This window comes from Carassius carassius, chromosome 13 (genome assembly GCF_963082965.1).
Source record: "Carassius carassius chromosome 13, fCarCar2.1, whole genome shotgun sequence".
NCBI lineage: Eukaryota > Metazoa > Chordata > Actinopteri > Cypriniformes > Cyprinidae > Carassius > Carassius carassius.
In genome coordinates, this window is record NC_081767.1 from 28,433,431 (window position 1) to 28,461,189 (window position 27,759).

The 27,759-nt window shown below is 35.5% G+C and overlaps 1 protein-coding gene across 1 annotated transcript in view; it reads right to left on the reverse strand.

The window, feature by feature from the left end:
- Nucleotides 1-5,753: 5,753 nt before the first annotated feature.
- The window catches only part of LOC132156286 (protein O-mannosyl-transferase TMTC2-like), a 112,652-nt gene continuing 90,646 nt past the window's right edge, over nucleotides 5,754-27,759 (reverse strand). Inside the window, exons 7-12 of the mRNA XM_059565223.1 lie at nucleotides 23,886-23,964; nucleotides 21,433-21,554; nucleotides 16,658-16,739; nucleotides 14,808-14,922; nucleotides 11,509-11,572; nucleotides 5,754-7,230 (exon numbers count right to left, since the gene is read on the reverse strand). Of these exons, the coding sequence (XP_059421206.1) occupies nucleotides 7,051-7,230; nucleotides 11,509-11,572; nucleotides 14,808-14,922; nucleotides 16,658-16,739; nucleotides 21,433-21,554; nucleotides 23,886-23,964 (642 nt within the window). The 3' untranslated portion in view covers nucleotides 5,754-7,050. The remainder of the gene's footprint in view (nucleotides 7,231-11,508; nucleotides 11,573-14,807; nucleotides 14,923-16,657; nucleotides 16,740-21,432; nucleotides 21,555-23,885; nucleotides 23,965-27,759) is intronic.

A 27,759-nucleotide genomic window follows, 5' to 3' on the forward strand; every position in this document is an offset into this window, starting at 1 on the left:
CAGCTGGCAGATTTTCTATGTAACAACATAATAAGAAAAAGGCGCTCATAAGGAACCAGTAAGCTCCTCTCCTTTACCAGAGAGTTCTATTTAAGTAAAAAAGGCAATACTGTAATGGTGAAGTGGGTCATGAAAACAAGATGCAGATGTTTTGATTTCCTCCATCGCTGGACATGGAGGATCTGAGACTTAATGCCTAATCAAAGAGATCAAAATGCGCACTTATTGATAGAGAAACAGGAAATCATATCGCGCGTGATGGATGCCTGTGTCGCATGAGGTTTTTGGTGAAGTTTATCACAATATTAAGATCTCTGAACTTTGGGTCAGGGCTACGAGCCAGATGAACTATCAAAGCAGGTGACTGCTCGCTGTCGCACTTTTATAGGTGTTGATGTAATTAACAGTTCCTCAAAGTGTTGCTTATTGGACAAGAGAAAACTGATACTAGCTGTGTAGTAAAAAAATAAAAAAAATAAAAAATAACCCTAAGAACAGGACCGTATTATAGGTAGGAAATGGTTACACATTTACAAGTTACAAATTTCAGCCATTAGGAATGATGCGTACCTGTCTCATACACCATCATCCATACCCTTTTTGAAAATGAAGTACATTTTAGCATACTTGAAAATGGGCATTACAGAAAAGGCTTAATTGCAAACCCAATGTAATAATATTATTTAATTGCAGTTAAAATGCATAATATGTTTAGATACTTAAATGCATTTTAAGTGCAAATAAATGAAAATGTATTATAGTTTTCATTTTGGATTTTTTTTTTCAACTCACTTAAAGAAGGACTTATGAATTTTGAACATCTTTGAAACATGGTTAAAGTGTACTGTCAAATGTACTGACACGCATTTGTAAACTAAAATATACTTAAATGTCATTTCTGAACTTGCATGTCATGCTTTTAAATAAATGTATTATTACTGTATATGATAGTAATGAAGAAATTGAATTTAGTACAAATAGTAATTTAGTAAAAATATTAACTTAAAATATTAAATTTTGAATGACACTTGACAGTTAAAATCAAGTTCTTCAAATGTTCTTTAGTAGGTAAGTCAACAGATCAAAATAAGTGTACTTTATTATTTGATATCATTACAAAATCATTACAAAATGCAAAAATAAACTTTTTAAAAGTGTATTTAAGTGTGTTAAGAAACTGTGATAAAAAAGTGTAGTCTCTTTAAGTACACTTAAATGGCCTTTTATTTTATTAATATGTAATCAGCCAGTAAACTAAAAAAAATCCTTATTTTTTTAACAATTAAGTGTACTTCTTTTCACAAGTGTATGCATGGATGAACTACCATATTTCTCTAAAGTAAATGAAAGTCATATGCATAAAATGTGCACCATTCTTAAATATGCTTGACTGTGCTTAAGGTTGGCTAAAACATACATGCTTTGTTTCTGCAACATTCCTACACTTTATAAATAAACATGGGTATAATAAACATATAAAATTATACAGCATAACAGTACCGTGCATACTTTCACAAACAGAGGCTTGTTCTGGCTAAGAGCAGACACATTTATATTCATTTGTGTCATGCATATCACACAGACTTCCCTCTAATGAATCTTATTAGTACATTAATTGCAGCTGGATCATGGCTAATTATTACAATGATTAGTTGAGCAGTCACAGCTGCAAAACAAAGGCCTGCAAAGGAACTGATGAAAGACAAAACGAAATTTGCAAACTCTTTAAGCTGTTGTTCAGAAAAGTATAAGTCTGCAAAGTATATCATGTATACTATGCACAGTGACTTGTGCATGCTTTTTAAACAGTAGTATGCTACAGTGTTGTCACATGACCATTATGAGACAAGTTAAAGGAAGACAGTTCTCTCACTACCTCTCTCTATCTCTTTGTTTAATCTTGTTCATTTGACACACTGGTCATGGAAGGTTAAGTTAAGCGTTTTGCAAGATAAAGTAGCTATATGCTAATTTCTAAAAGTAGAATATATTTGTAAGTAGTATTTTCAGTATACTCTACATACTATATATTGCAGAAATATTTAAAGTATGATTTTCTCAAAATAGTCTTAATTTTTAAGACTTTAGGCTACATAACTCACAAGATATATTTTAAATGCTTGAGAACATTGAGCGAGACTGTTGTGTACATGTATTAAATACGCATCTAAAAACTGTGAAGTAGCTGAAGGTGTACGTCACTGGCTTTCTGGGAAAATCTTCCAACCCTGGCTGGAAAGAAAAGCAATGTGTAAGAAAACAGTTGTGCAGTTCAAACACTTTACTGTTTTAACTTGAAGCGCTTTTCACACCAGACTTCTGTCTGACTGCAACTAGCTGAGAAATGAGACATCTGTGTTTTTCTAAAGGAGACGAGAAACAGGTAGCGGACATGCACACAAATGCCTCACACATTTGAAATCAACAAGACCCCATAGTGTGATCAGACGTGTGAAAGGGCCACGGAGAAGAACATGTCAGATACAACACATGGCTTAGTATCTTTCCAGGGTGGACGGCTTCTGGCTGTCAACAGGATAGTGTGTGTGTGGAGGAGGGGTGAAACACATGTCCCAGATGTGAATGTGAATATTTACATTACATAGTTGTGCAGCAAGACCAAAAGGGCAGATATGAATGACACGTTTAAGAAATTTGCAGGTTAAACTTCTACCTTCACATTTTTTAGAGGCACCTTGTTTACAAAAATATCCAGTCCATTGCTCAGCATAGAGGGAAAATGATAAGTTTGAACACTTAAGTGGAACAGTTTGAGGTATCATTCATAAGTGCAGCACAAACAAGGTTGAATATAGTTAAAGATCTGAACAACCCCTAATGTAAAGTATTAGCAATAATAACAATGAAACTTGTGCAAATTAATTTAACATGAACCCAGATTAATTCATGCTGTAAACTGTGATACCTAATGCAGCAAGTCAGAAATATGTATTTATTTTTTTATACAATTAACTTTTATTTTAAAATGGTGCCAATAAATCTCCTACATGAACTACCCTCTTCATGACCACTTTCTTTGGAGATCATGAATTATCGGTCCTTTATAAGTATTTACGTAACCATAAGATTTGCAGGAATAATACCCAATGCTACTTGATAGAGTCATTGTGCAAAGCATTGGCGTATCACAACATTAACAATAAATGAAGTTAAACGAAAACAAAATGAAAGGGAAAGTATCACAGACCTCTGAAATGTTTATATTTCAATGATATAGAGTCTGAAAAAGAGAGCAGAACACTGGGTACTTTATTATGGAAAAACGTGAAATTGGGAAAAGTCTTATCTGGCACATATTTCAGTCTTTATACAAAAACAGAAGAAAGGCTGGCTACAAATCTTGATAATTTATACAAATGCAACAGTTAAGAACATATTTTAAGTAAACTCCTCTTCTGCTCTGAGAGCACCAACCTCAATATCACCACCTCTCCAAATCCCTGAGGAAAGACTTAAACACTCACACCTACTGTATGTGTGCAGGTGTCTTAGTAATGTAAGTCTGACTCTGCATTGTGTGAGTTGATGTGAAAACTGTCTTAGCTAACACATTAGGTACAGCTAGGAACAGCACAGAATCGATGCACGCTGATAACTTACACTCACGTTATGACTGAGACTGAATGAAATTACAAATGATTTACTATGGTAATGTACTAACTATGAGGAATTCACATCCTTTGATAGCACGGGAGGCCTGTTATTCCACTCTTACACTATTGAAATCACAATGGTGTTTTTCTGCGTTAAAGGAATATTTAGAAAAAATGCTGAAAATTTACTTGGGTTGAAGAGGATTTGCTTATTACAAAGAGTTTTTCGCTTCAGAAGAAGTTAATTGATGGTCTGGAGTCATGTTGATTACTTGTGGATTATTGTGATTTTTTTTATCAGCTGTTTGGACTCTCATTCTGATGGCACCCATTCACTGCAGAGGACCCACTGGTGAGCAAGTGATGTAATGCTAAATTTCTCCAAATCTGTTCTGTTGAAGAAACAAACTACATTTTGGATGAGTAGATCTTCAGCAAATTTTCATTTTTGGGGTGAATGATTCCTTTAAAAGGATAGTTCATCCAAAAAGGAAAATGTTTTCATCATATACTCATTCTCATGTTGTCCCAAAGCTGTCCCTCAAATTCATATTTGGTGTTCTTCCGAAAGAAAAAAAAAATGCTTTGGAATGACATGAGGGGAGTAAATAAATACAGGATTTTAACTTCTGGGCAAAATATACTTTTAATATACTGCATTATACTATAATGTCCAGTATTATTTTAGATATGTTATTTTCTAAACTGTATAATATTCAGCAATTTTAGAAAGATCTGACTATTGACTATCGTTTGCATTTCAGTTTAGTAACTTTGGGAGGAAAGAGAAGACAATGGAAGTAGAAAAATGTGTAGAAACAGGTTTGTCTGGGAATCTGTCTAGACGAAAGCATGACAAATTCTGGGTTTATTCCCTTGAAAACACTCCCATTACACACGTCTCATTGAAACAATGGATGAATTAGTTCAACTGAAAAATACATTTTTAGAAAGGGCATCTTGAATCAGAAATATTTCATACACTTTTGACATATAACACAGAGCCAGCTGTTTTCTTTGTTTTTTTTTTCGTCAAGACAACACAAAAGGGAACAAGCTAATACTGACTCGGACATCGGACTTAACATTTGGTAGACCTGTAAAGGGATCGTTCACTCAAAAATTTTAATTCTGTTATTTATTCACCCTCATGTCATTCCAAATAAATCTGGTTTCTCATTTCCATGCTACAGCAAAGAATGGGGAACTGGAACTTTACAAAAGCATCAAATAGGATGTTTATAAGACATTTCTATATTCATTCATCACACAAAGCTAGCTTCAGAAAATGTGGAATATTCGTAGTACATGACAGGTTTATTAATTAAACTAAAAATAAATACTGTAGTTAATTACTTGGAATAAAAATGAATTTAAAAACAAAAACAAAACTATAATAGTATTTCAGTCATACTAAAATATCACTGGAACGGACTACTTTTACGGTGCTTTTCATCCTTTATGAAGTTTGAAAGCTTCCTTTGTAATTTTCTTTTTTTATTTTCTTTTTTAATCTTTCAGTTTTTATTGTGTTCAACAGAATGGGTTTGAGGGTGAGAAAACAACAAAATGAAATTTTTGGGTCAGAATCTTTACTTAATTTCTTTAAAGTGATAGCGAGAAGGCTCATATCACAACAATGAAAAAAGAAAAAAAGAAAAAATACAAAAAATCCTTCATAAAAAAAATTGGTGGGATCACCAATTATTCCTACTCACTACATATTCAAAATTGGAGATCAGGAACAAGGATGGACAAAGGCAATAATAAAAAAAGTAACTGCAGGATGAACTAAACAATCCTAATTACATATAATGATTCTGGCTCACTGTTTTCTGTGTTAGAGCAAAAACATCACACTGTGTAACGTGTCATTTTATATATTAGGTTCCATTTATACACTCAAACATAGAAGAAAAATATTAAACCAACATTACAAATAAAAAATCCCTTACAAATCTATGGCTGTATATTGTTAGAGGAGTGCAATAAGGATTTGTATTTGGTTAGGAGTTACCAGTAAAAGCTTTGCGTTTAAACTACCAGTATATATATATATATATATATATATATATATATATATATATATATATATATATATATATATATATATATAATGTAATCTATTCCTGGCAAAGCTACATTTTCCAGTCTTCAGTGTCACATGATACTTCAGAGACCATTATAATATGCTGATTTGGTGATCAAGAAACATTTCTTATTAATAACATTATCTTGAAAACAGTCACAAATATTCTATTTTTATATATTTTTATGAAAACTGTGATGCATTTTTCAAGACTCTTCAATGAAAAGAAAGTTCAAAAGAACAGCATTTATTTTTATAGAAATCTTTTGTAACATTATGAAAGTCTTTACTGTCACTGTTGATTAATGTCATGCGTCCTTGCTGAGCAAAAGTATTAGTTTCTTTCAAAAAATACAAATTAAACAATCTTACTGATCCTCAAACTTTTGAACAGTAGTGTAACTGTGAATTCACACTGCTGAATGCGATATTATAACAAGTGGACATTTTCAATCCATATTTTATATTTAGTAACGAAACGGGGAAATGAAATCAACTCGATCGTTCTGTTACAGATTTTTGCAAAGAGAGCTTGCAAGTTCAATTTGCTAACATTACACAGCTTATCGAATGTTCCTTTCCTGTTTTCCTGTCATTTTTGGCAAGATTAATAAAATGCATCCAATTTCATGAACCCAGCAGTTATCTAGCGTCATGGGCAGGCATGTCTAGATCAATGGAACATTGATGGAACATGTAAAACCATTCGCACCCCAAACCAAACTTCACATATCATCCGTGCTGCTATGTACAGTGTCAACAAGTCTACACCCTCACAAATCACTTGTCATTTTGACACAACGGATGTGTGTTTATTTTACATTGAGAAAGATTTAGGACATGTTTGGTATATTTATCTCATTTTGTTGATGTTCTGATGATTTTTCGTCTGCACGTTTCCATCAGCAATGATGTGCTCATTAAATATTAATGATTCCAATCATATGAATGGAGAAATGACATTGAAATGTAATTTACATGCAGAGTATACCCTCATGGGGTTGTAGCACTCTCATTCCTTCACAATTTCATACAGCCTCAGGACAAATATTGCCCTTCAAGACTATTAAGCATTGACTAACTAATTAAAACCTAATTTATCATGAGACTTCAAGTATGTATCTATGGGCCACTTCAAGTTAACAACTCCCGTCACGTTTGGGGAGCTTTGCAGTTCTAGACTGTTCCAGAATTCTTGGTTTCACATGTTCAAGCATCCAATGAGGTAAGCCAGGATTGAAGACGTTCTTTGTCAGCCCTAGGATGTCGATTACCTCATTATTGAGAGCTCAGAGAGAACAACTTCTTTACAACATCAGTGAAGGTGCTCCATTAAATGTGTCCATTTCAAGGAGCCATGGTCTTCAAGCCCTGTTTTTCCATGATGTTCCACAGCTTCCGCAGGTTGGACTGAGTGATGGTGTCGTCCGGCTTCAGCTGCAAGGCTCGCAGGTAATTGGCCTCCGCTTCTTGGTGTTTGCTATTGAGATGGAGAATGGCTCCGAGGTTCATTAGGGCTGCGGGATACTATGGAAGAAAAACACCAGACAGTCACTTTAAGATAGAAAATAATATCCTTTGCATGCATATTCTCAAGCAAACCCCGGTTCCAGCGAAGCACTGGCATTTTTGAAATATTTTCTGGGTCACAATCTCTCTGTTATTCTACAGTCTATAACTCTCCTGGATGCACATCATCTGTTTTACTTATGTCAGGGTTACATGTTGAATGCATCAGGCATTAATGGAAACAATATGTTGACTACGCTCATTCTTCTCACATAAGGAGATTTCGATAGAGGTGTAAATCAAAATGAACCTTAACTAAACCCAACATTCCATGAGTCCTAACATGGACATACAAAAACATTTGTTGCAATACTTGAGGCTAAAACACAGGAAGTCATGACCAAATTTTAAAACGAGCTGATTTTTGTAGGTCAAAAATGTTTAATTGCAAGAAGTTGATGTGATTTAGTTCAAATTCCATTTTTGGACATGCTTCATGCTTCACTTGACACCTCTGAAGGTAGACAGTCATATATTATATAACACTCAGGAGAGTAAAACTAACACTAACTGAATTTTTAGGGCAGCTGCCATGGTTTTCCATACAGAAATGTAAAAGGAGACGATTGTTGTAGAATTATACAACGCATAAGTAATATTTTAGCACTATTAGACCCAACAGAGAGATGTCAAACCTCAAAATGAGACTGAGGGACAAATGAACTGCAAACTGTGGCATTAATGGCACTCAAGTGACATATATACCTTCTTCTCTAAACCAAATATATTCTAAGCCATATTAAGCAATATTTTCACTAGTTTCAAGTAAAGAAAAAAAAAACAATCCATAGAAATCCGGAAAATGTGGTTCTGTCAGTTTTCTTTAACCCTTAAACACAACGCAAAACAATATATAATTAGAAATAGCAAAGACCTGTGAAAAATTAGTTTAGAAGATTCCTTCATAATACACTGGACCCTAATTTTACTGAATTTTCTAGAGTGTTTATATGAAAAATTTGTGTTTAATATAACCAAAAATCATGGTATGATTTATTTTAAATCACTGTGAAGTGATACTGTTAATCAAAATTAGATATTCTTAATGCATAAATAAATAAATTAATAAATATTGTTTTAAATTGTAATGGCATTATACAGTTAAATTATTTAATGAAAGTAACTCACCTAAATTTTATATACATATATATATATATATATATATATATATATATATATATATATATATATATATATATATATATATATATATGTACAGTACAGACCAAAAGTTTGGAAACATTACTATTTTTAATGTTTTTGAAAGAAGTTTCTTCTGCTCATCAAGCCTGCATTTATTTGATCAAAAATACGGAAAAAATGTAATATTGTGATATATTATTACAATTTAAAATAATTGTTTTTACATTTATTATACTTTAAATTATCATTTATTTCTGTGATGCAAAGCTGAATTTTTAGGATCATTATCACATGATAGAAATCATTCTAATATGATGATTCATTATCAATGTTGGAAACAGTTCTGCAGCTTAATATTTTTTCAGAACATGTGATACTTCTTTAGGATACTTTGATGAATAAAAAGTAAAAAAAAAAGAAGCTATGTTTTTAGAACATAAATATTTTGTAATAACAATATACACTACTGGTCAGCAATTTGGGGTCAGCAATTTTTTTTTCTTTCTTTTATTAAAATAAAATCAATACTTTTATTTAGCAAGGATGTGTTAAATTGATAAAAAGTGATAGTAAAGAAAATATATTATTAGAATATATATTATTAGAACAATTTTTTTATTTTGAATAAATGCAGTTCTTTTTAACCTTTTATTCATCAAATATATTAGACAGCAGAACTGTTTCCAACACTCATAATAAATCAGAATATTAGAATGATTTCTAAATGATCATGTGATAGACTGGATGTTACATGTGACACTGAAGGCTGGAGTAATGATACTGAAAATTCAGCTTTGCATCACAGGAATAAATTATTTTTATTTTTATTAAATTATATGTGTGTGTGTGTATATATATATATATATATATATATATATATATATACACATATATATTATAATTTTTTTTTTTAAATAATAAAATGAAGAAAAAAAGGTGCTTAAAAATATGAAAAGATTAATATAATATCCATAAAAGAAGATAAGACTGGCTTCAGTGTAAAAACAGCTTGGAACCCTTGAATTAAAAAAGTACACCCAAAACATACAAATTTTAGTTCCACAATATATTGGAAAGTCAAGCCCTGCAATTGATTTTTATAAGTGCAATTTTATTTTTGTTTTTGTATACTATTCAGAAGGGTGTAATGTTTAATTGTTGTTGTTCAGATGTTTTTAGAAACCCATTATTTTAGATTTCTGTAGAATAGGTCCTTGTGCCTTTACCAGCCAAAAACTATGAATAACTGTCACCACAACATACAGCCTTTCTAGATATTATCAGGTGAGAGGAAGTGAGCAGCGGAGGGGAATCTGCCATGCTGTGGCCTCAAGACGTTTCCTGACCCCCCCTGCTTCCTCTTTACCCTACACTCCATCCACACAGTATCCTCAAAACCCCATCCTGGCATGTAGTCACAGCATCAGCAGTACCAGATGTGGAAAGGATCATGGGATCTTTGTTGAAACAGCTGCTTAGGAGACAAACATCCCTGAAGACAAAAAGTTCAGACACTGCACAACACTGAGGCAGCATTTAGAAAAAATAACAAAAAAACACCACCACACACACACACGCGCAAGCACGCACACACAAAAACTACTTACTACTGGTATCCAATAACTCGAGATGTAATGTAGTTTGAGTGCACTTCAAAGTAATAACATAAAGGGAATAACATTATTATTATTATTATTATTATTTCAAAGCAAAATACCCTATTTTCATACTCATATATAATATACAGAGCAAAGGAAAGAAAAAGTTATGCAAAATACTTGAAATGAAACCCAAAAATGTTCTTTATTATTACTACATCTTTACATCATTATTTATAAATTTTTACATTTACATCTTTAAATTTTTACATCATGTAAAATTAAGTTAATCATAACACATTAATTAGTAATTAATAATTAATATATAAATAATAATTGTTTTTAAAAATGTCATTATATACAGTACAGACCAAAAGTTTGGACACGCCTTCTCATTCAAAGAGTTTTCTTTATTTTCATGACTATAAAATTGTAGAGTCACACTGAAGGCATCAAGGGCTATTTGACCAAGAAGGAGAGTGATGGGGTGCTGCGCCAGATGACCTGGCCTCCACAGTCACCGGACCTGAACCCAATCGAGATGGTTTAGGAGTGAGCTGGACCGCAGACAGAAGGCAAAAGGGCCAACAAGTGCTAAGCATCTCTCTGGGAACTCCTTCAAGACTGTTGGAAGACCATTTCAGGTGACTACCTCTTGAAGCTCATCAAGAAAATGCCAAGAGTGTGCAAAGCAGTAATCAAAGCAAAAGGTGGCTACTTTGAAGAACCTAGAATATGACATTTTCAGTTGTTTCACACGTTTTTGTTATGTATATAATTCCATATATAATTCCACATGTGTTAATTCATAGTTTTGATGCCTTCAGTGTGACTCTACAATTTTCATAGTCATGAAAATAAAGAAAACTCCTTGAATGAGAAGGTGTGTCCAAACTTTTGGTCTGTACTATATATATATATATATATATATATATATATATATATATATATATATATATATATATATATATATTATGAAAATGTAATTATATTATTATTATTATAAATAAAATTAATTAATTTAAAACTCATTGTACTGTTGTTTTAATAAATGTTAATTTATTATTATTGTCTTTACTGCCATCATAAACAGGACAAGACAAGACAAAGTTTTCTTAATCTAAAGTAGACTTCACCTTACAGGCTTAAGGCTCCGATCAGCCATTGAAAATATTTATAATTTCCATCTTTCCATTTTGCATTTCTTTCTGGTGAACAGGGCAACTTTGTTTCAAGCAGCTGTACACTGAACATCAAACGCATCCACAGATTCCAAAGAAATCAAACAACTGTGTGTTTTGTGAACCTCACAGTACACTCCCCTGACATACTGCGTTACTTTAAAGTTTGAGACTGATGCTGTGAAAACAAACCCCAAAACCACCAGCAGAGCTTGTACAGTTGATCATGATACAACTGAGTCACACCAATCAAAGTCAACCACCATGTGTGTGTATGGCACACTTCCCATGTGCGGCACGGCTTGGATACTTACATTGGGTCTCAGGTTGGCTGCTTGTCTGTAGTATTTCTCAGCGGCGTCATTGAGGCTGGCTTGCCTGAAAGAGCAAAACAAACTTTGCGTGTTACTTCATCCTGTTGCACAAGTTTAATTAAACCAGTGACATTTGTTGACCAACTTGAATGCTGAAGAAAATTGTGCAGTGGCCAAAGAGGGTTATAAAACTGCCTAACTTTTCACTAGAAAATGTGCCCTCATTTCTTAGGTCATGACCTACAACCTGCTGAATGCTCTTTGAAGATCTTTAGCTTCTTTACAACCACAAGGTTTTATTTGTCATGGGAAAAAAAAAACATATACATCCACTAGCTGCTTGTATCTGCTGGTAGCAATATCTTCTTTGTGAAGAGTTTTCAATATGGAGACAATGACCGTCTGGCAAGAAAGGCTGGGTTGTAATGACATAAGAGCTGAAAATTTCCTTTATTTATGATAGATGACCACTTTTCTTATACTGGCCGGTTTTATAAACCTTCTTTCATTCTCAACAAAATGAAAAGAGCCAAGGTTAAACGTTTCAAGATATAGCTTTTTATTAAGGGAAAATAATACGTACTGCAGTGAGATGATGGATATATTATTTGTGTGGAAACATTCCAGTTTCTTAACCTTGCCATAAGGGAAGAGAGATGAATGAGGACGAAGAAAAATGAAGATGATGCGTTGATATACAATTCAGGAAGAAATTTCTACAAGCAATTTCTGCAGATATTATGAGTTAAAGAGAAAAGACTCATTCTGTTTAGGACATACTGTATGCACTTGTGCTTATGTGGTCATAGGGCTGCACGATTAATCAAATGCGATTAATCGTGATTGTCATGCGCATTTAGTCAGTAAAGCTGGTTCTTTGATTAGCAGTAAATCCACCTGCTTTCAGGTGGAGCAGCATTCACTACACAGAGCCGTAGTTCTCTGACAAGCTTTGCAAAATCGCAGAAGATATAATTGTAGAATTATTAGAAAAACAAAATAATTAGGACAAATAATATTTCACTGTAATATAAGTAGTGATAAAGGCTATGTCGATTAGCATTTCATTATAGATATACTTTATTATGATGAAAATGATAAGAACTCAGATACTGCCGTAGTCGCCTAAGCATTTAACAAAAACCATGTGTTACTATTCACCCTCCACAATTCTGTTTCATAATCCTTTCCTCCTGAACGATGAGTCTGTGTTATTTTCACATTCACATGCACATGCGCACAATAAAACGTGGGTTGATCGTGACCACAACTGTCTGCAGGGACAAATGATTTTGTTGTAATCGACAGTGAGAAATTGACCACCCTTAACATAGAATCAAAACTGTGTTAAGATTGGATTGGTCTTCAAGACCACAACTGCAATATATGGTGCAAATCTAAAAGACAGCATCAGTTGGATGCTGATATAAACCCTGCTCAGTCTACTCATTATTTCATTCCAATGTGGTCACCAACATTCTGAGAAAAAGCATAAAATAATTCATGACCTGTTGATGTAACCATGTAAGACTGTATTAAATGAAAGCTTCAATGGTAAGCCTTTATTGTAAAAAGCTATAGAAATCCTCACAGACAAATGGAGAGGTATGGATTATGGATTAATAACAGGAGCAACGCTCACAAGAGGCAATTTATCTGAAGTCTGACAGCAATTGTCTTTGAATGTATTGTGGAAGGGGTTGAATTTGTTACAAAAGTAGTGCTCTGAAGGAGATTAATTCAGACTTGGAGAACAAGAGGCTTTTAGCAGACTGTAGACTACTAGGACTGTCAGACTAAAATCGTTTCTAGGATGCATTTTCTCTTTGTATCAACATTTATAAAATATGGCAAAAGTTTTGCGCACATCTGTAAAGAAAACGCAGCTAATGATGATCTGCGTGAGATAACATGAGGTGCTCCTTCTGGCATGGTAATAATATCTTGTACTTTGTGATGCACCGCTATTTTCAAATCTTGTAGTGTGTGCATGTTTAAGATTTTAGGGAAGAAAATCTGCGAAGACTTTCCTTATGTGAGTGCTACAACCATTTCAGAATTGATTAGGATTTTAAAACTCCTGTAGTCTGAGCCCCGGCTTAAATCTGATACTTTCACAGACAAACACAACAATATGGGAGAACAAGTTTGGAGGTAGTAAAAGTTGACATTTTACTTTGTATAGCAGTGACACAGTTTGGTCGGGTTTCGAATAACCAATGCTCGTTTGAAAAGGGCAAGGAAACTGAGAGTAAGGAAGCAAACTTGTTGGTGCAGACGGGCCCCTGAGAGCTGTAAGAAAACGCTACACATCTGAAGCGGCCTCGTCCCCACCACACTTCACTCAAATTCGCCCCCCATCCAGGACCCTTCTGCAAATCCTTCCAAGACAAACACACCAGGAACCTGATCTTCAAATGAGTTGGACCGCTAGCTAACACGAAAGCAGGGGACACAGCTTAAGACTGCAATTAAAAAACAAGTGTTCTTGTAGCATAAAGCACCATGCGAAATCTGCTGTAGGGTTGGGATGTTTTTAGAAAGTGTGTAACTAAATACCATGTGAACTCCATGAAGTAATTTTGAGAAGTGTATTCAACAGAAACCTCGAGGCGAGGGTATTAATGCAGGCTTTCCATTACATGTCCTGCAGTGCACTGCAACAGAACGAAAGCATCCATGCAAATGTGCAGATGGAAAGAGTAAAAGAAAGAGACAAAAAAACATCCTTATAATGCAGCCGGTTTTGCTTCAGGAACCAGACTTCAACCCAACCCAACACAGAACCAATATTGTTCAATGTAAAAAAGAGTGCACCATTCACAATCAAAATCAAATAAACTAGTTCAATTTCTGGATTTGCACAGAATTTTTAGTACTGTAGTAAAGAACAAATAGGAATGCAATTTGAACATTTTGACATTTTCTTTCTTTCTCTATCTATCTATCTATCTATCTATCTATCTATCTATCTATCTATCTATCTATCTATCTATCTATCTATCTATCTATCTATCTATCTATCTATCTATCTATCATTCTATCATTCTATTGTATTATATAAAGTATAATGAAGTATTTTAGTATTATAAAGTATGTAATGCATTTATTTTTTTATTTTTTCCTGCTGGCTGCAACTCTGTAAGAACAAACCGGTGACACATTGTTGGTTTGCAAACCACCAGCTGACAACCAACTGGATGCTGTATGCCACAGAAATGTTGATGTTTGTCCAGGAATATGGGTGTTTAATCATAGCAAAAAATGTTGTCCGAATGGATTTAGCGTGTCCTCCTCACCTGAGCATGTGAGCTGCACTGAAAACCACATCAAATTCTTCACTGTCCAACTGGGCGGCTTTCCCTGCCATTTCAGCGGCCTCCAAAATCCGCGAGTCCTCCAGCAAAAACTGACCTAAGGAAGAAAAAAAAAAAAACGGGATTTTTTATTTTATATTTGCTTTTACTCCTTCAGAAAGACATATGTGAAATATTTCCTTTGGCTGCGGGACGGATAGTTTGGTCTGCCCTCTCAATGATTTTTTGAAACATGAGATAAGTAAGGGTGCTTTGAAACATCTGACAAAGCATTTGTCCAATTGAGATTTCTCCGATAGGCATGTTTCCGTGACAAATTAAACGCTTACTCCTGTAAGGTTGAGGAAAGAGGACTGACTGGGATCTGAAACCTCTGCAGTATTGTTGCTTGAGGCATCAGTCAAGACTGAAGTGGAATAAATAACCTGCTGCTATTTGGCGAAACGGCTCTCTACACTTCTGAACACTACTGTGTCATAACCAAATATCTATTCCCAAACAGCAATGGACCAAAGTAAAAAATCTGGCATGAATAAGCTCTTTTCAAACTATCTTTCTCTGGTAAATGACAGTGGTGGTCTATAATGCGAAACGGAAAATACAAAGCAGCAGCCACGTTCTCCGATAAAGTGGTTATGCACTAGAGAACAATAGAAGGAAATACAAGATCATCCTTATGGCCTTTGGACAGTACGAGCTCTGAAGATGTCTGATCAGACATGTACTAAATTATATTACACAGATGCCTTGGCAGCGATCGAGTGGAAAACATATTGTCGGTGATTCTGGGTTTATCAGGACAAAATCCATACATGGGAGCATCCAGGGACAGGTCTGTAAATCTCTAGGATCTGAGGAAAGAAAAATGGTACAAGAAAGACTCCTATGTTGATATAAAAAATGTATTATGAGGATAATTAATAAATTATAAAAATATATATTTTTAACCTTAAACTTTATACTTTTATATCGAAAACAAATAGTGTTGATTATAAATAGAAATGCATACTGTATAGTATTAATGCATTTAGATTTTTTTTTTATGTTTCAAAACTGTGACTGTTACAGTATGACAGTTTAGTTTTTGTCGTTTTTCACATTATCATAAACTAAAATAATCTTTAATTTTCTTTTTGGTCTGTAAAACTGGTTAAAATTATTAAAAATGGCACAATAAAAAGTTTATTAAACTGACGTTCATCAAAAACTATGACTGGAAAAATTTTAAATTAACGCTGAAAATAAGGATGTGATGCACAAAAAGTAATAATTTGAGAAAAGGTGCTGAAATGAAGCAAAAATACTGTAAGGAGGTAAAAAAGAAAAAAAAATCCCAAGGAAGTAAACTGAGCTTCCATAATCTCTGTTGGAGAAAATGGCCACAGGATATAATTTGGCAAAATCACAAAAGAGGGAGAGATGCTTTTTCCTCAGAGAAATAAGACCTCGTTATCTCTCTCTGCTCGCTGAGGCATGGGAGGATTCGTCTCACTGGAATAACATCTGTATATCAGGTACGCTTCAGAGAACACTGAAACAATGATTTCCTGCACGGCACCATCTATCTTGCTGCGGAAGAGCCTACAAACGTAACCTCAATTACAAGACAGATGCCTGCTAAAGAACTAAATGCGAACAATTATGGCCAACATGGAGTTCAGGAGAAACAGCACAAGGTGTATTTCACGAATTTCACCATGTCAGCAAAGCTAGAGAAGATGCAATGCGTGCATTCAAATGACCTAATTATCTTTGCATTACTGGATGACTAGCTGATGTCGTTTCAGCCCATGTGTGAATGTTTAGGAGAAATAAAATAAAGTAATACCAACCATAATGCATATAGCAGTTTCCTTTCGTAGGATCCAGCTCGATCGCCTTGAGAAAGAACTTCTCCGCTTCTGTTTTCTGACCCTGAAATGAAAACAAACAAAGCATATCAGGAATTTCTTCACGGCGAGGTTTTCATGAAAACTGTCTTTTTGTCCATTTTTAACCTTTGTTTTGATATATAATGTTCACTAGAGCAACAGGAAATGTGTTTAGCAATTCCAGTGCCTAGTGGTGCTACAACTGTACACTTTTGACTCTATTAATAATTCCAAGAATTGTCCTTAAATAAAAACTAAATTTTTAACAGACAAAAACAACAAAAAAGTTTCCATTTTATGGTCTACTAATAAAATGATATTTTATATTTAATGCAATGGGATGCATCATGACTGTATATTGTGCTACTAAATAAATGAAATTTTTATTTAAGAAAAAGTTTTATTAGACAAAAAGAAAGAGACCCCTGAATGACAAGAGATAAAAATCAAGAGAACATTTAGTGGTCATTATATAAAAATATTCCAGAGAACTGAGTGATAAAAACCCAATACATCTCCAGTGCATCTTAAAACCTGAAGAATTCATACTGGTTCCAGTCAGAGATGTATTATAATACCCTGTTCTCACGATTCACTTGATTAACCATGCATGGATTTATCTGCAGACCAGATGCAAAAGAGTGATATATTTTTATTTACACTGTATAATTTAAATCCCCAGCGCAGCAATGTGTAACTTTAAATCAATGCATTGCACTCACAGTGATGCCTACACTTGATAGAGGAAGTGCTGTTTAATGTTAGACATGGATGTTTGCAAACTTACACCATGTCAAGAGTCTGAAAAAAATAAAGAAAGAGTCACTTGACCTGTATATTTTATGCAAGAGCAAGTAAATTTTTGAATGTTTTGGAAAAAATGTAAGCTCACCAAGGCTGCATTTATTCAAAATACAATAAAAACAGGAACATTGTGAAATATTATTAGAATTTAAAACGAATTTAAAAAGTTTTTATTTTAATATATCTTAAAATAAAATTGATTCCTTAGATGCAAAGCTGAATTTTCAGCGGCCTGTTACTCTTTAGTGTCACATGATCCTTCAGAAAGCGTTCTAATTTGCTGACTTGGTGCTTAAGAAACATCTCCTATCAATATCAACGTATTAATGTTTTAATTTCGTTAAAACATCTTATTGACCCCAAAATGTTTGAACAGTGGAGTACATTAAAATTCTGTTTTGGGGTTTTGTTTCATATGAAAAAATGCATGTCTGTGTCATACACAGAGGTTGTGTTATCATTCTAAAGCAATATCCTGCTTCACCCCTTTCCTCTGAACACACACACACACACACACACACACACACACACCCCTGTGCTGGACCCCTGACCCTTTAATCTTAGCATGACATCAGAGAGACAACAGATACACGGCTGTTCCAACATCTCTGGTGTTCATGAACGGATTCTGAGCCTGATTAGCGGCGGAAATGAGAGAATTCAATAACACAGCTGAAACCCTCACACACACACACACACACACACTAGCATCCCTGGGGTTGGGCTCTTTGCCCTGGTAAGTTTGTGAGGGGAGGTCAGGGAAGGTCAGCACAGCAGGGGAAAGGAGTGAGTTTCATCATGTCTCCCTCTTTTGACCCCTGACCGTGAAGATTTCCCTGTTCCCCACAGGATGATGACAGGACAGAGTGATGCTAACAGGATGAGCACTGCTTTCTCATTAATTTATATTTTTAGATTAATTAATGACATCATGATGCAGAGAGAAATGAAGCTTTGCCAACACAGGAATAAATAATATTTTAAAACATATTCCAATAGAAAACGGTTATTTTAAATTTTAATAATACTTCACAATAATAATTTTTTTTAAGAGACTGACAGCACTGGGATAGGAATATATTGTATTATCTAAACCAATCTTAAAGAGGCATTATTTAGTGCGATCAATTTAACTCTTTAATTCAGTGTAATTGCTTTTTTAAAAGCTATACAATTTAAATAACTATTTGTAATTGTAACAGAAAAGTTCAGTACTGAAGTACAATAATTATTTTAACAAATAATGAAATGTGTGTTTAATTTTATACAATTAATTGGAATATCACATAATTAAAAACCATTCAAAGTCAACTGACAGCCTAAAAAAAGAATTGTTGCCATGCAAGTACTCAAAAAAAAAACAGACAGAGGTACTTACAAAGCCACATGAATGAAACAACATGTTTTAAGTATCATATCGGTGAAACTGAAACAAATACTCACTACACTTGATCAAACAAGTGCTCAAATCTTTTTTCCTTTCATCCATTCAAGTTTATTCAAGCTCAGTGAACGGATCAAATCCCTGCCCAGGCCCACTAACCCCTGAGGTAGCTTCATTTTTACCCAAAGGATTATGGGTACTGATGTTTTACCCCGTTTCTGCATTAAGCAAGCAGAAACCGCAGGGACCTGAGAGCTTTGAGCTGAAAACTTTCTTCAAAATCAATATGGCTCTGAAGTGAAGACAACACTTTTTGACTTTGCTCTCACTTGAGTGAGTTTCATTACAGCAGTATAGCTCTGTGATGGATTGACTTGTTGACTTGTCTCTTGTGGAATGACTTGTTCTGGCCTCTTCCAGTGGCTTCATTCAAGATGCTGACATTCAATTGATACAAGAATAAGAAAGAGAGGGACAGAGCCACAGAACCCTTTTATCTGACATTGCTTCTTCTCGGCTGTGTGAAATAATGTAACTGGCAGAAATGTGTGGTTAATCTAAACTGTTTATGAAGACCATGCTATTAATGCTACACTGTTTTTGTTATAATATAATTGTTATAATTTGTTAAAATACTCTCAGTCTCAAACCAATATCATATAATAAAATATAATGAAAATTATAAATAAATAACTATGATTACAGTGCAGCATTACCAATCCCAGCTTGTAGGCCTGCTCATATTTAAAAAATATATATAACTTTTCCAAAGTGTAAAGTGCAGCATCAACAGTTTCAGTTTTTAGACCTGCTCAGATTTCGTTATTGCGTTAGACCGATCGGAATTAAGAGCAAAGGTCTGTTTAAATGCCGACGGGAGCTGCGTTTGAATTACGGTTGTTTTTTGCCTAGTTGTAGTGATGTTCACACTCACGTGATGCCTTTTGAAAACCTTAGCCCGGTGACACACTGGAATATTGCACCCGTCAAACATAGTCTATTTTGCCGTCAATACTGGTGACGGTGTCCTTTATCAGTAGGCTTTATATTTATGCTCAACATGAAGTATAGATATTGTTGTCGTGAAGACAAGATTATGGTCTGTCGGCGGTCTCCCTCTATGTCACCTACAGTAGCAGCAGCGCGCCAGCACCGTGTCAGGCACGATTCTGGTGTGTAAAGACACAGAAAACGCGAAGCAGCCGTCACGCAACTGACACACAGCAGATATATATATATATATAAAACACAATAAGGATGCATTATTTAAAATAAATGCTGTTATTATGAACTTCCAATTCAAAGGATTCTCTGAGAAATAATGATGATAAGCACAAATCATCATATTAGATTTATTTCTGAAAGATCATGTGACACTGAGGACTGGAATAATAGCTGATGGAAATTTAGCTTTGTCTCCACATGAACAAATTCAGAACAGATATTTGAAATTGTAGTAATATTTCACTGTGCTTTTGATTGAAAAAAAAAATATTTTTTAAACAATTTTCCTTAACGTTTCGGGAGCATGTCAAACTGCTGCTTCACAGTAAGATACAATATTTTTCTTTAGAATAGCGTGCAATGATGAGTCATTCACAATGAAAACAGGAACCTGTATTAAAGTAAACCGGGTCAATGTTGACTTTAAACAATACTGCCTAGTGGCGATTCCATCACATCTCTCATTTGATTTTATTGTCATAGTAGCTTAATCGTGAAGCTCCATTTCTGTTAGAAGCACCCAGCACAATCCCTCTTTCAAAAACACACAGCTTTCCTTGTCCTGTCTGCTGAGCTTTTAAAGTTGATAAATTAAGATGGCACATGGATGAAAAATGCCTGAAGAGGACCATATGGCCAGAGTGGAAATGAAAGGAGACAGACACAGGTAAATGTGAGACGATCCGCTCAGCGTCAGAGCAGGAAATCTTAGAGCCATCGCCTCTCCTCAACCCTTTTTAACACATCTTCTCTTTTATCTGTCCACACAGATTTCTGCTGAGTGAATTCAGACCCCAGGCATAAGTGCGATTAATCAGGCCTTCTGTTTTTTAGCTAGTTAGCTTTTTTAAGTTTCAATATACTCGTCTAGGTTTAGATTCATGGATAAAAAGGGTTTCTTTATATAACGGTTGCTTCTCTTAGACAGAAAGCCAATGTGTGCTCAAGCTTTGTTGTGCCTAAAGTGTATTTAACGTTCAAAACATAGTTTTTTTTACCAGACAATCATGTTTGAGGTACTAATCAACCATAAAATGTTTGTTTGGGGCTCACTGACTTTTTAATATATATGGACAAATGTTTTCTTTTGCATTCCACAGAAGAGCAAAAGTCATACAGGTTTGGAAAAACACATAGGATCATAAATTATAATAAAATTGTCTTTTAAGTATGAACTACCACTATTCTGATCTAAAATGGATATTGTATTGGTTGCCCTTTGCTTGTGTTCAAACATGTAACCTCTTGTTTGCTAGCCTAAATATCGAACAACTAGCCAACTCAATCCCTTATTCAGTCAGTGTGCTTAAGAGTGTGAGTTTACCGTCATTGCCAGGAGCTTGCCGTAAGTGAGGTGTGCAGGAATATGGTCTGGTTTGGCTTGGAGAGATTCCTTATACCAGTGTTCTGCCTCGGTCAGTTTGTTCAGCCTCATGTAGGCCTCTCCTGTGAGGGGAGGAGACGGGGTCAGGTCAACAGGTCAGAAGTTAATAAAGCACATAACCACTCCCCTCACCGGGGTTTATCCCATAACAAAAATTTAGACACTTGATGAGATGTGATACTGGAGCCCTCGGTCCATTTAAATAAAAGAGCACTGAGTGAAACCAACATTAAGTGATTGTTTTCTGATCAGCAGCCATTCAGTTATTTATTAGAATTTAGTAGATTATTTATATTAGTTAATTGAGCAATTTGTGCATGTTTTGTACACTTTAAAATAAGTTTCTTTAGTTAACTACTTTAGTTAACATTAACTAAGCACGAACAATACTTCTACAGTTTTTTTCCCAAATGTTTTCAACATTTACTAATGTATTATTAAAATGTTTGCTAACATAAATGCACTGAGAATTAACATGTACTAACAATGAACAACAGTATTTTCATGAATGAACATCAACAAAGATTAATAAATACCATAATCAATGTATTGTTCATGTTAGTTAATACATTAACTGATATTAACTAATTGGACCTTACTGTAAAGTCTTAACAAAAAAAAACAAAAAAATTAAAAATTAAAAAGAATTAGACGCATCAAAAATATACCTGCCCATTTTTTTTGTTTTTGAAACAAGTAATTTATGCTCACTCAGGTTGTATTTATTCGTAAGTTACTACAGAAAACAAAACTTAAAAAGTAAAAATTACAAACATATCAAAATGTAAAATTTAATATTCTTCAGAAATCATGTGTTTCAAGAAACAATATTTCAAAGCAAGTTTATTTGCTGAATAAAAGTATTCATGAAAAAAAATATTACTATAAATATATACAAAATTTTTTAAAATTAAAATATATGACAACCTTTGACAACATTTCATGTGACATTTCAAAATGTAATTTATTAACTGATTATCAATTAATTAAAAAAAAAAATATATATATATAAATACATAGAAAAAATTTGATGTATAAAAAACTAAAACAAAATGCTAAAATACTGTGCCCTTCGGTCAATTCAAAGCCGTGTCTGTCCCAGAACCAACCCTACTCTTATAAATTCAACCGTAAAAACTGACTCCATGACACGAGTATAAACAAACACACCGATCCTTAAACATCCTCTAATACCTCAGCCAGCCTCCAGCTTTCACCCACCTGCAATAACACGCGCTCCTCTCAGACAGATTATTACAGAAGAGGGTATCACAGCTACTTCACTGAGATAACACAGCCTAAACAATGTTAATGTAATGTAATTAGAGCTGAAATAACATAAGCAGAGGGTACGTGACTACACTGGGGTTTCACATGACCGCCATTCTCAAAACACGTCTGTCCACACTCATGTCATGTTGGTGTCAAATATTGAACACGTAGGTCATTAAAAACGCCTGAAGTCAAATAATGCTGGAATTTTCAGCTATTAATTTAAAGATAAAACAATGACATACTGCAGATGGCTAACTAATGACAGCTGGGAATGATGTCGTCACACAAAACTCTCACCATGTTTGTAAATTAACATGAATATTGCTTTGGAAATGCAGATTTCGAAGAAATACAGAAAACTTGGACTCATTTAGCAAACTTAAATACAATTCTTTATTCGTCACACATTTGTTTTGTGCAATAGAAAAACATGGTTTCTGAAGAGTCTTAACAATATAAAGAATATGATCAAATGGGATCTTGAATTTAGCAATAAAAAATAAAATTAAAAATTAAAAACTACTATGCTACTGTAATACTTTAATTTAGCTTGGATGCACTAAGGTGATCAAAAGTTGCAATAGAGCCATTTTCGATTCGATTTAAAAGACATTCTATTATTTTGAATGTTCTATTTCTCAGAATGTTGACTCAATCTGACAATCAATTCTATAGATCAAAGAAAGCTATGGAAGCACATCATTTCTAATTATTTTTATGTTACTGATTTTTTTTCACGACATTAATACTTTTATTCATCAAGACTGAATTAAACGGATCAAAAATGACAGTAAAGATGTGCCACTTTACAAAAGATTTTGATTTCAAATAAATGCTTTTCTTTTTTCAACTTTCTATTCATCAAAGAATCCTGAAAAACATCCACCACAGTTTCCACAAAAATAATAAGCAGCACAACTGCTTTCAACATTGATAATATTGCGAAATGTATTTCTTTTTTAGCTCTAAATCAGTATATTTAAACAATTTCTGAAGGATCATTTTGACACTGAAGAACGGAGTAATGGAGCAATGTTTTTTTTTTCTTTTTTATAAACTGCAGTCATACAAATATATCTGACTCCGGAACAAAGCATTCTAGAGAGTGTCAAACTTACCCATCATATTATAAAGGCTCTGGGGGGCAAACTGCCTGGGCATCTTCTGTATCGCCTCTTTATATACAGATATGGCCTCCTAAAAACAGAATTCACCATTAATTCATAAAAAGCCACAATTGAAAGCATAAAGTACTCAGACTAAAGGTCTATTCATTCCAAGTCTGAATTTTTACAAACAAAATAAGCCAATTGAATCAAGTCTGAAATCTCAAATTGCGATTATCATTCTATTCAGAGGCTAGGATCACTTTTATGTATTTCCTGGGAAACGCTCTGAAATAACACACTTCATATATCAAACAAATCACAATTCAGCATTGGGCTGAAAAGCTGTGGTGTGCAGACTGAATTTGTATACTTTCATGCAGGGGTTAAAGTGGAAAAAAATACTGAGCCTGAACTTTTTTTGGGGGGGGGGGGGGAGGTGGGGGTGTTTGGAGAGAAACTCCACAGACAGACTTAATTCAAATATTGACGATAGTAACAAAAATACAGTAACAAGAGCTTAAAGTGCTTGAAAAATGGTAAACAGACTGAGATAGACATGAATCTCTTCAATGATTATGTTTGGCACCATTTATTTAAAAGTACTATGTCAAATAAACTTCTAAACAATAACAAGTGCATAAATAATTAAGTGCTCAACGTGCTTAAAGAACTGAACTGCTAAACTGAAGATTAGATGTGAAATCAAGGCTATTATCACTTTTTTTTCTGGGATGTAACTCGCATGTTGATTTGAAACCAACAGGCTAGTGAACGCTTTTTTTGTCTTCTGCCAGTTTTCTACACAGGGTGACCAGTGGCTGCGAAATTCTGAATGACAAATCATTTTCTGCTATAAATGTGCACACACGTATTTTGTAATCGCAGACATGGTCAGTTATAGACAACGGTGTGTCAGCTAATAGTTGCTCTCGGCTATAGAGACCTGCACTCCCGCGGGAGTGCGGCGCGGGACCCAGCGCCACCGAGTGCGGCGCGGGACAATATTTGACGGGTGAATGCGGACGCGGGCGGCAAGATATTATTGTGTGCGGGTTGAGGGAAAATAAAATTATTTGCGGGACTTCCGCAAAGTGTAAATATCTAACAAAATAAAGGAACTAAAAACAAATAGACTTTTATATATAATAAAATAATAGACTTTGCGGAATGGGAGGATGCGGATGATACCATAGACAGCGACGCGTAATTCGATTCCGAAATAGTGATATATTTAAATGTCAAATTGGATGGATTAGAAGCACACAGACCGGATGATGTCCTCCAGTGGTGGAAAAGACGAATTTCCGAGATTAAGCAAACACGCCATGTACTTTGTATTCCAGCTAGCGCACCATCGGAGAGGGCTTTCAGTATTTGCGGTCGCATACTGGAGCAGAGATGGATTAAACTGAAGCCCTCAACAGAGAACGACATGATATTCCTGCATGGGCACAAGAAGTCGTTTTTTTTAGACAATTCAGTTTATTTTTATTTATTTATTTAGCTTAATATTTAAAATTGGTCTATTTTGTTATTGAGGAATAAGGATATTTTTTGTTAAATGTTTGAATGAATTGCTCAGGCCCCATAAGCTAGCCTACTTTTCCTTTGAAACTGAAATAAATCCAGGTTTATTATTATTATATAATTTATAAGGCTATATAGCCTTATTATTATAGGTATATATTTTTTATTTACATTTCTTACTTTTTTTTTTTTTTACTGTATTTATATGTTCTAAGTGCCTTGTTCATGTGCATACTTTTAATTAAACGCAAATAAAACTAAACATTTGTTTATTTTCCGTTTCTTTTTAAATTTATATTCAACAGGGGAGCAAGTGAAAAAATAAGAGTAGCAGGCAGAATATGCAATGTATTAAAAAGAAAAACTACTATACGTTTACCCGTGGGATTTTGCGGGCGGGAGCGGGACGAAACTTGATTGTTTGCGGCCGGGAGTGGGAGAAAATAACATATTTTTGCGGGAGCGGGACGGAAAAATCGTACTCGATTACTAACGTAACCTCGGTTCTCTCTAGAAGAGCGAACGAGTACTGCGTCTAAGCTAAGACGCTACAGGAAAAGTCTCTTTTCACGAAATACTGAAGCAAAAAATTATCCTTAATTTTGTATTTTTGTAAAGCGCATTTGCAGCAGTACACAGCCGTAGGCGAGACGGCTCGTTCGCTCATTGGCTTGTTCGCTTCGCGCCCTTCTTGCCACTTCCCACCGAAACGGGTGTGGCCCAACCTATAAAAGGAGCTCGAAAAGGCTGACTCACCTGATTTATTTCATCGCCGAAGCGAACCAGAGTGAATCGTACGCACGGCAGAGAACGCAGTACTCGTTCGCTCTTCTAGAGAGAACCGAGGTTACGTTAGTAACCGAGTACGTTCTCTTACGAGAGCTCTCTCGTACTGCGTTTTAGCTAAGACGCTATGGGAACCCAATGTAAAACGCCGTGCGCGCAGGGATCACACACCAATAAACTTGAAGCAACGCCCAGGATTTACAGTGCACAGTCACCTGAGGGACTCCCAGAGAGTCCAGGACAGAAAGGGGGAAAGCCCTCCGTCCCATATCTAGCAGCATCCGTAGATGCGGCAATATGACATCACACAGCCGAGGCAAGGCCTGACCAATGTGGCAATGCGGGTCTTACGCAATACTGCCCATATAACAGTCGGCAGCGCATAGCGCTCGTGAACTCAGAATTCCCCTCAGGGTCCTGATTCGACTATACCGACAGCAGCCTTGCTTGCAAGGCGGGAACCTCCAGGTTATAGAACCTGATAAATGTAGACGGCGAGGCCCAACCTGCCGCCATACATATATCCTGCAAGGAGATCCCAGTAGACCACGCCCACGACGAGGCGACGCCTCTTGTGGAGTGTGCTCTGATGCCCAACGGGCACTGAAGGCCCCTGGAAGCGTAAGCTAACGCTATGGCGTCAACTATCCATCTTGATAGAGTCTGTCTCGAAACAGCCATTCCCTTGGAACGTCCACCGAACGAGACAAACAGCTGCTCCGTCTGCAGAAAGGCAGCAGAGCGAGACACATAAGCTCTTAAAACCCTGACAGGGCAAAGAAGACTCGAGTCTCCATCCTCCCCTGACACCGGCAGGGCAGACAGGGCAATAACCTGAGCCCGAAACGGTGTGTTGAGGGATTTCGGCACAGAACCGTGCCTAGGTTTGAGTATGACTCTTGAGTCATTGGGCCCAAACTCCAAGCACGACTGGCTCACAGAGAGCGCGTGCAAATCACCCACACGCTTCACAGAAGCGAGAGCCAACAAGAATACTGTCTTGAACGACAGATGCTGAAGGCTAACCGATTGGATAGGCTCAAAAGGGGGACCCTTCAAGGCCTCCAAAACCGCCGCGAGGTCCCACATAGGGACTGACGGAGGTCTGGGAGGATTCAGCCTCCTAGCTCCTCTGAGGAACCGGATGACTAAATCGTTCCTTCCTATTGACTGACCGGACGCCGTTTCAGAAAACGCTGCGATGGCCGCCACATAAACTTTGAGCGTGGATGGGGCTCTGCCCTTATCCAACAGCTCCTGTAGGAAGGAGAGGACCTCCGTCACCTCACAACTAAGGGGTGAATAACCTCGAGCTGTGCACCAGCTGGAGAACACCGACCACTTCGAGGCATATAGACGTCGTGTATTTAGCACTCCCACTGCGAGATCAGCGGGTAACCGTTGAGTGCCCACACATGGAGGGACCACAACTCCGGTTGAGGGTGCCAGATCGAGCCGCTGGCCTGCGAGAGGAGGTCCCTCCTCAACGGTACCGGCCACGGGGCGACATCTGCTAACTGCATCAAATCTGGGAACCATGGTTGGTTCTTCCAAAGAGGTGCTACAAGCA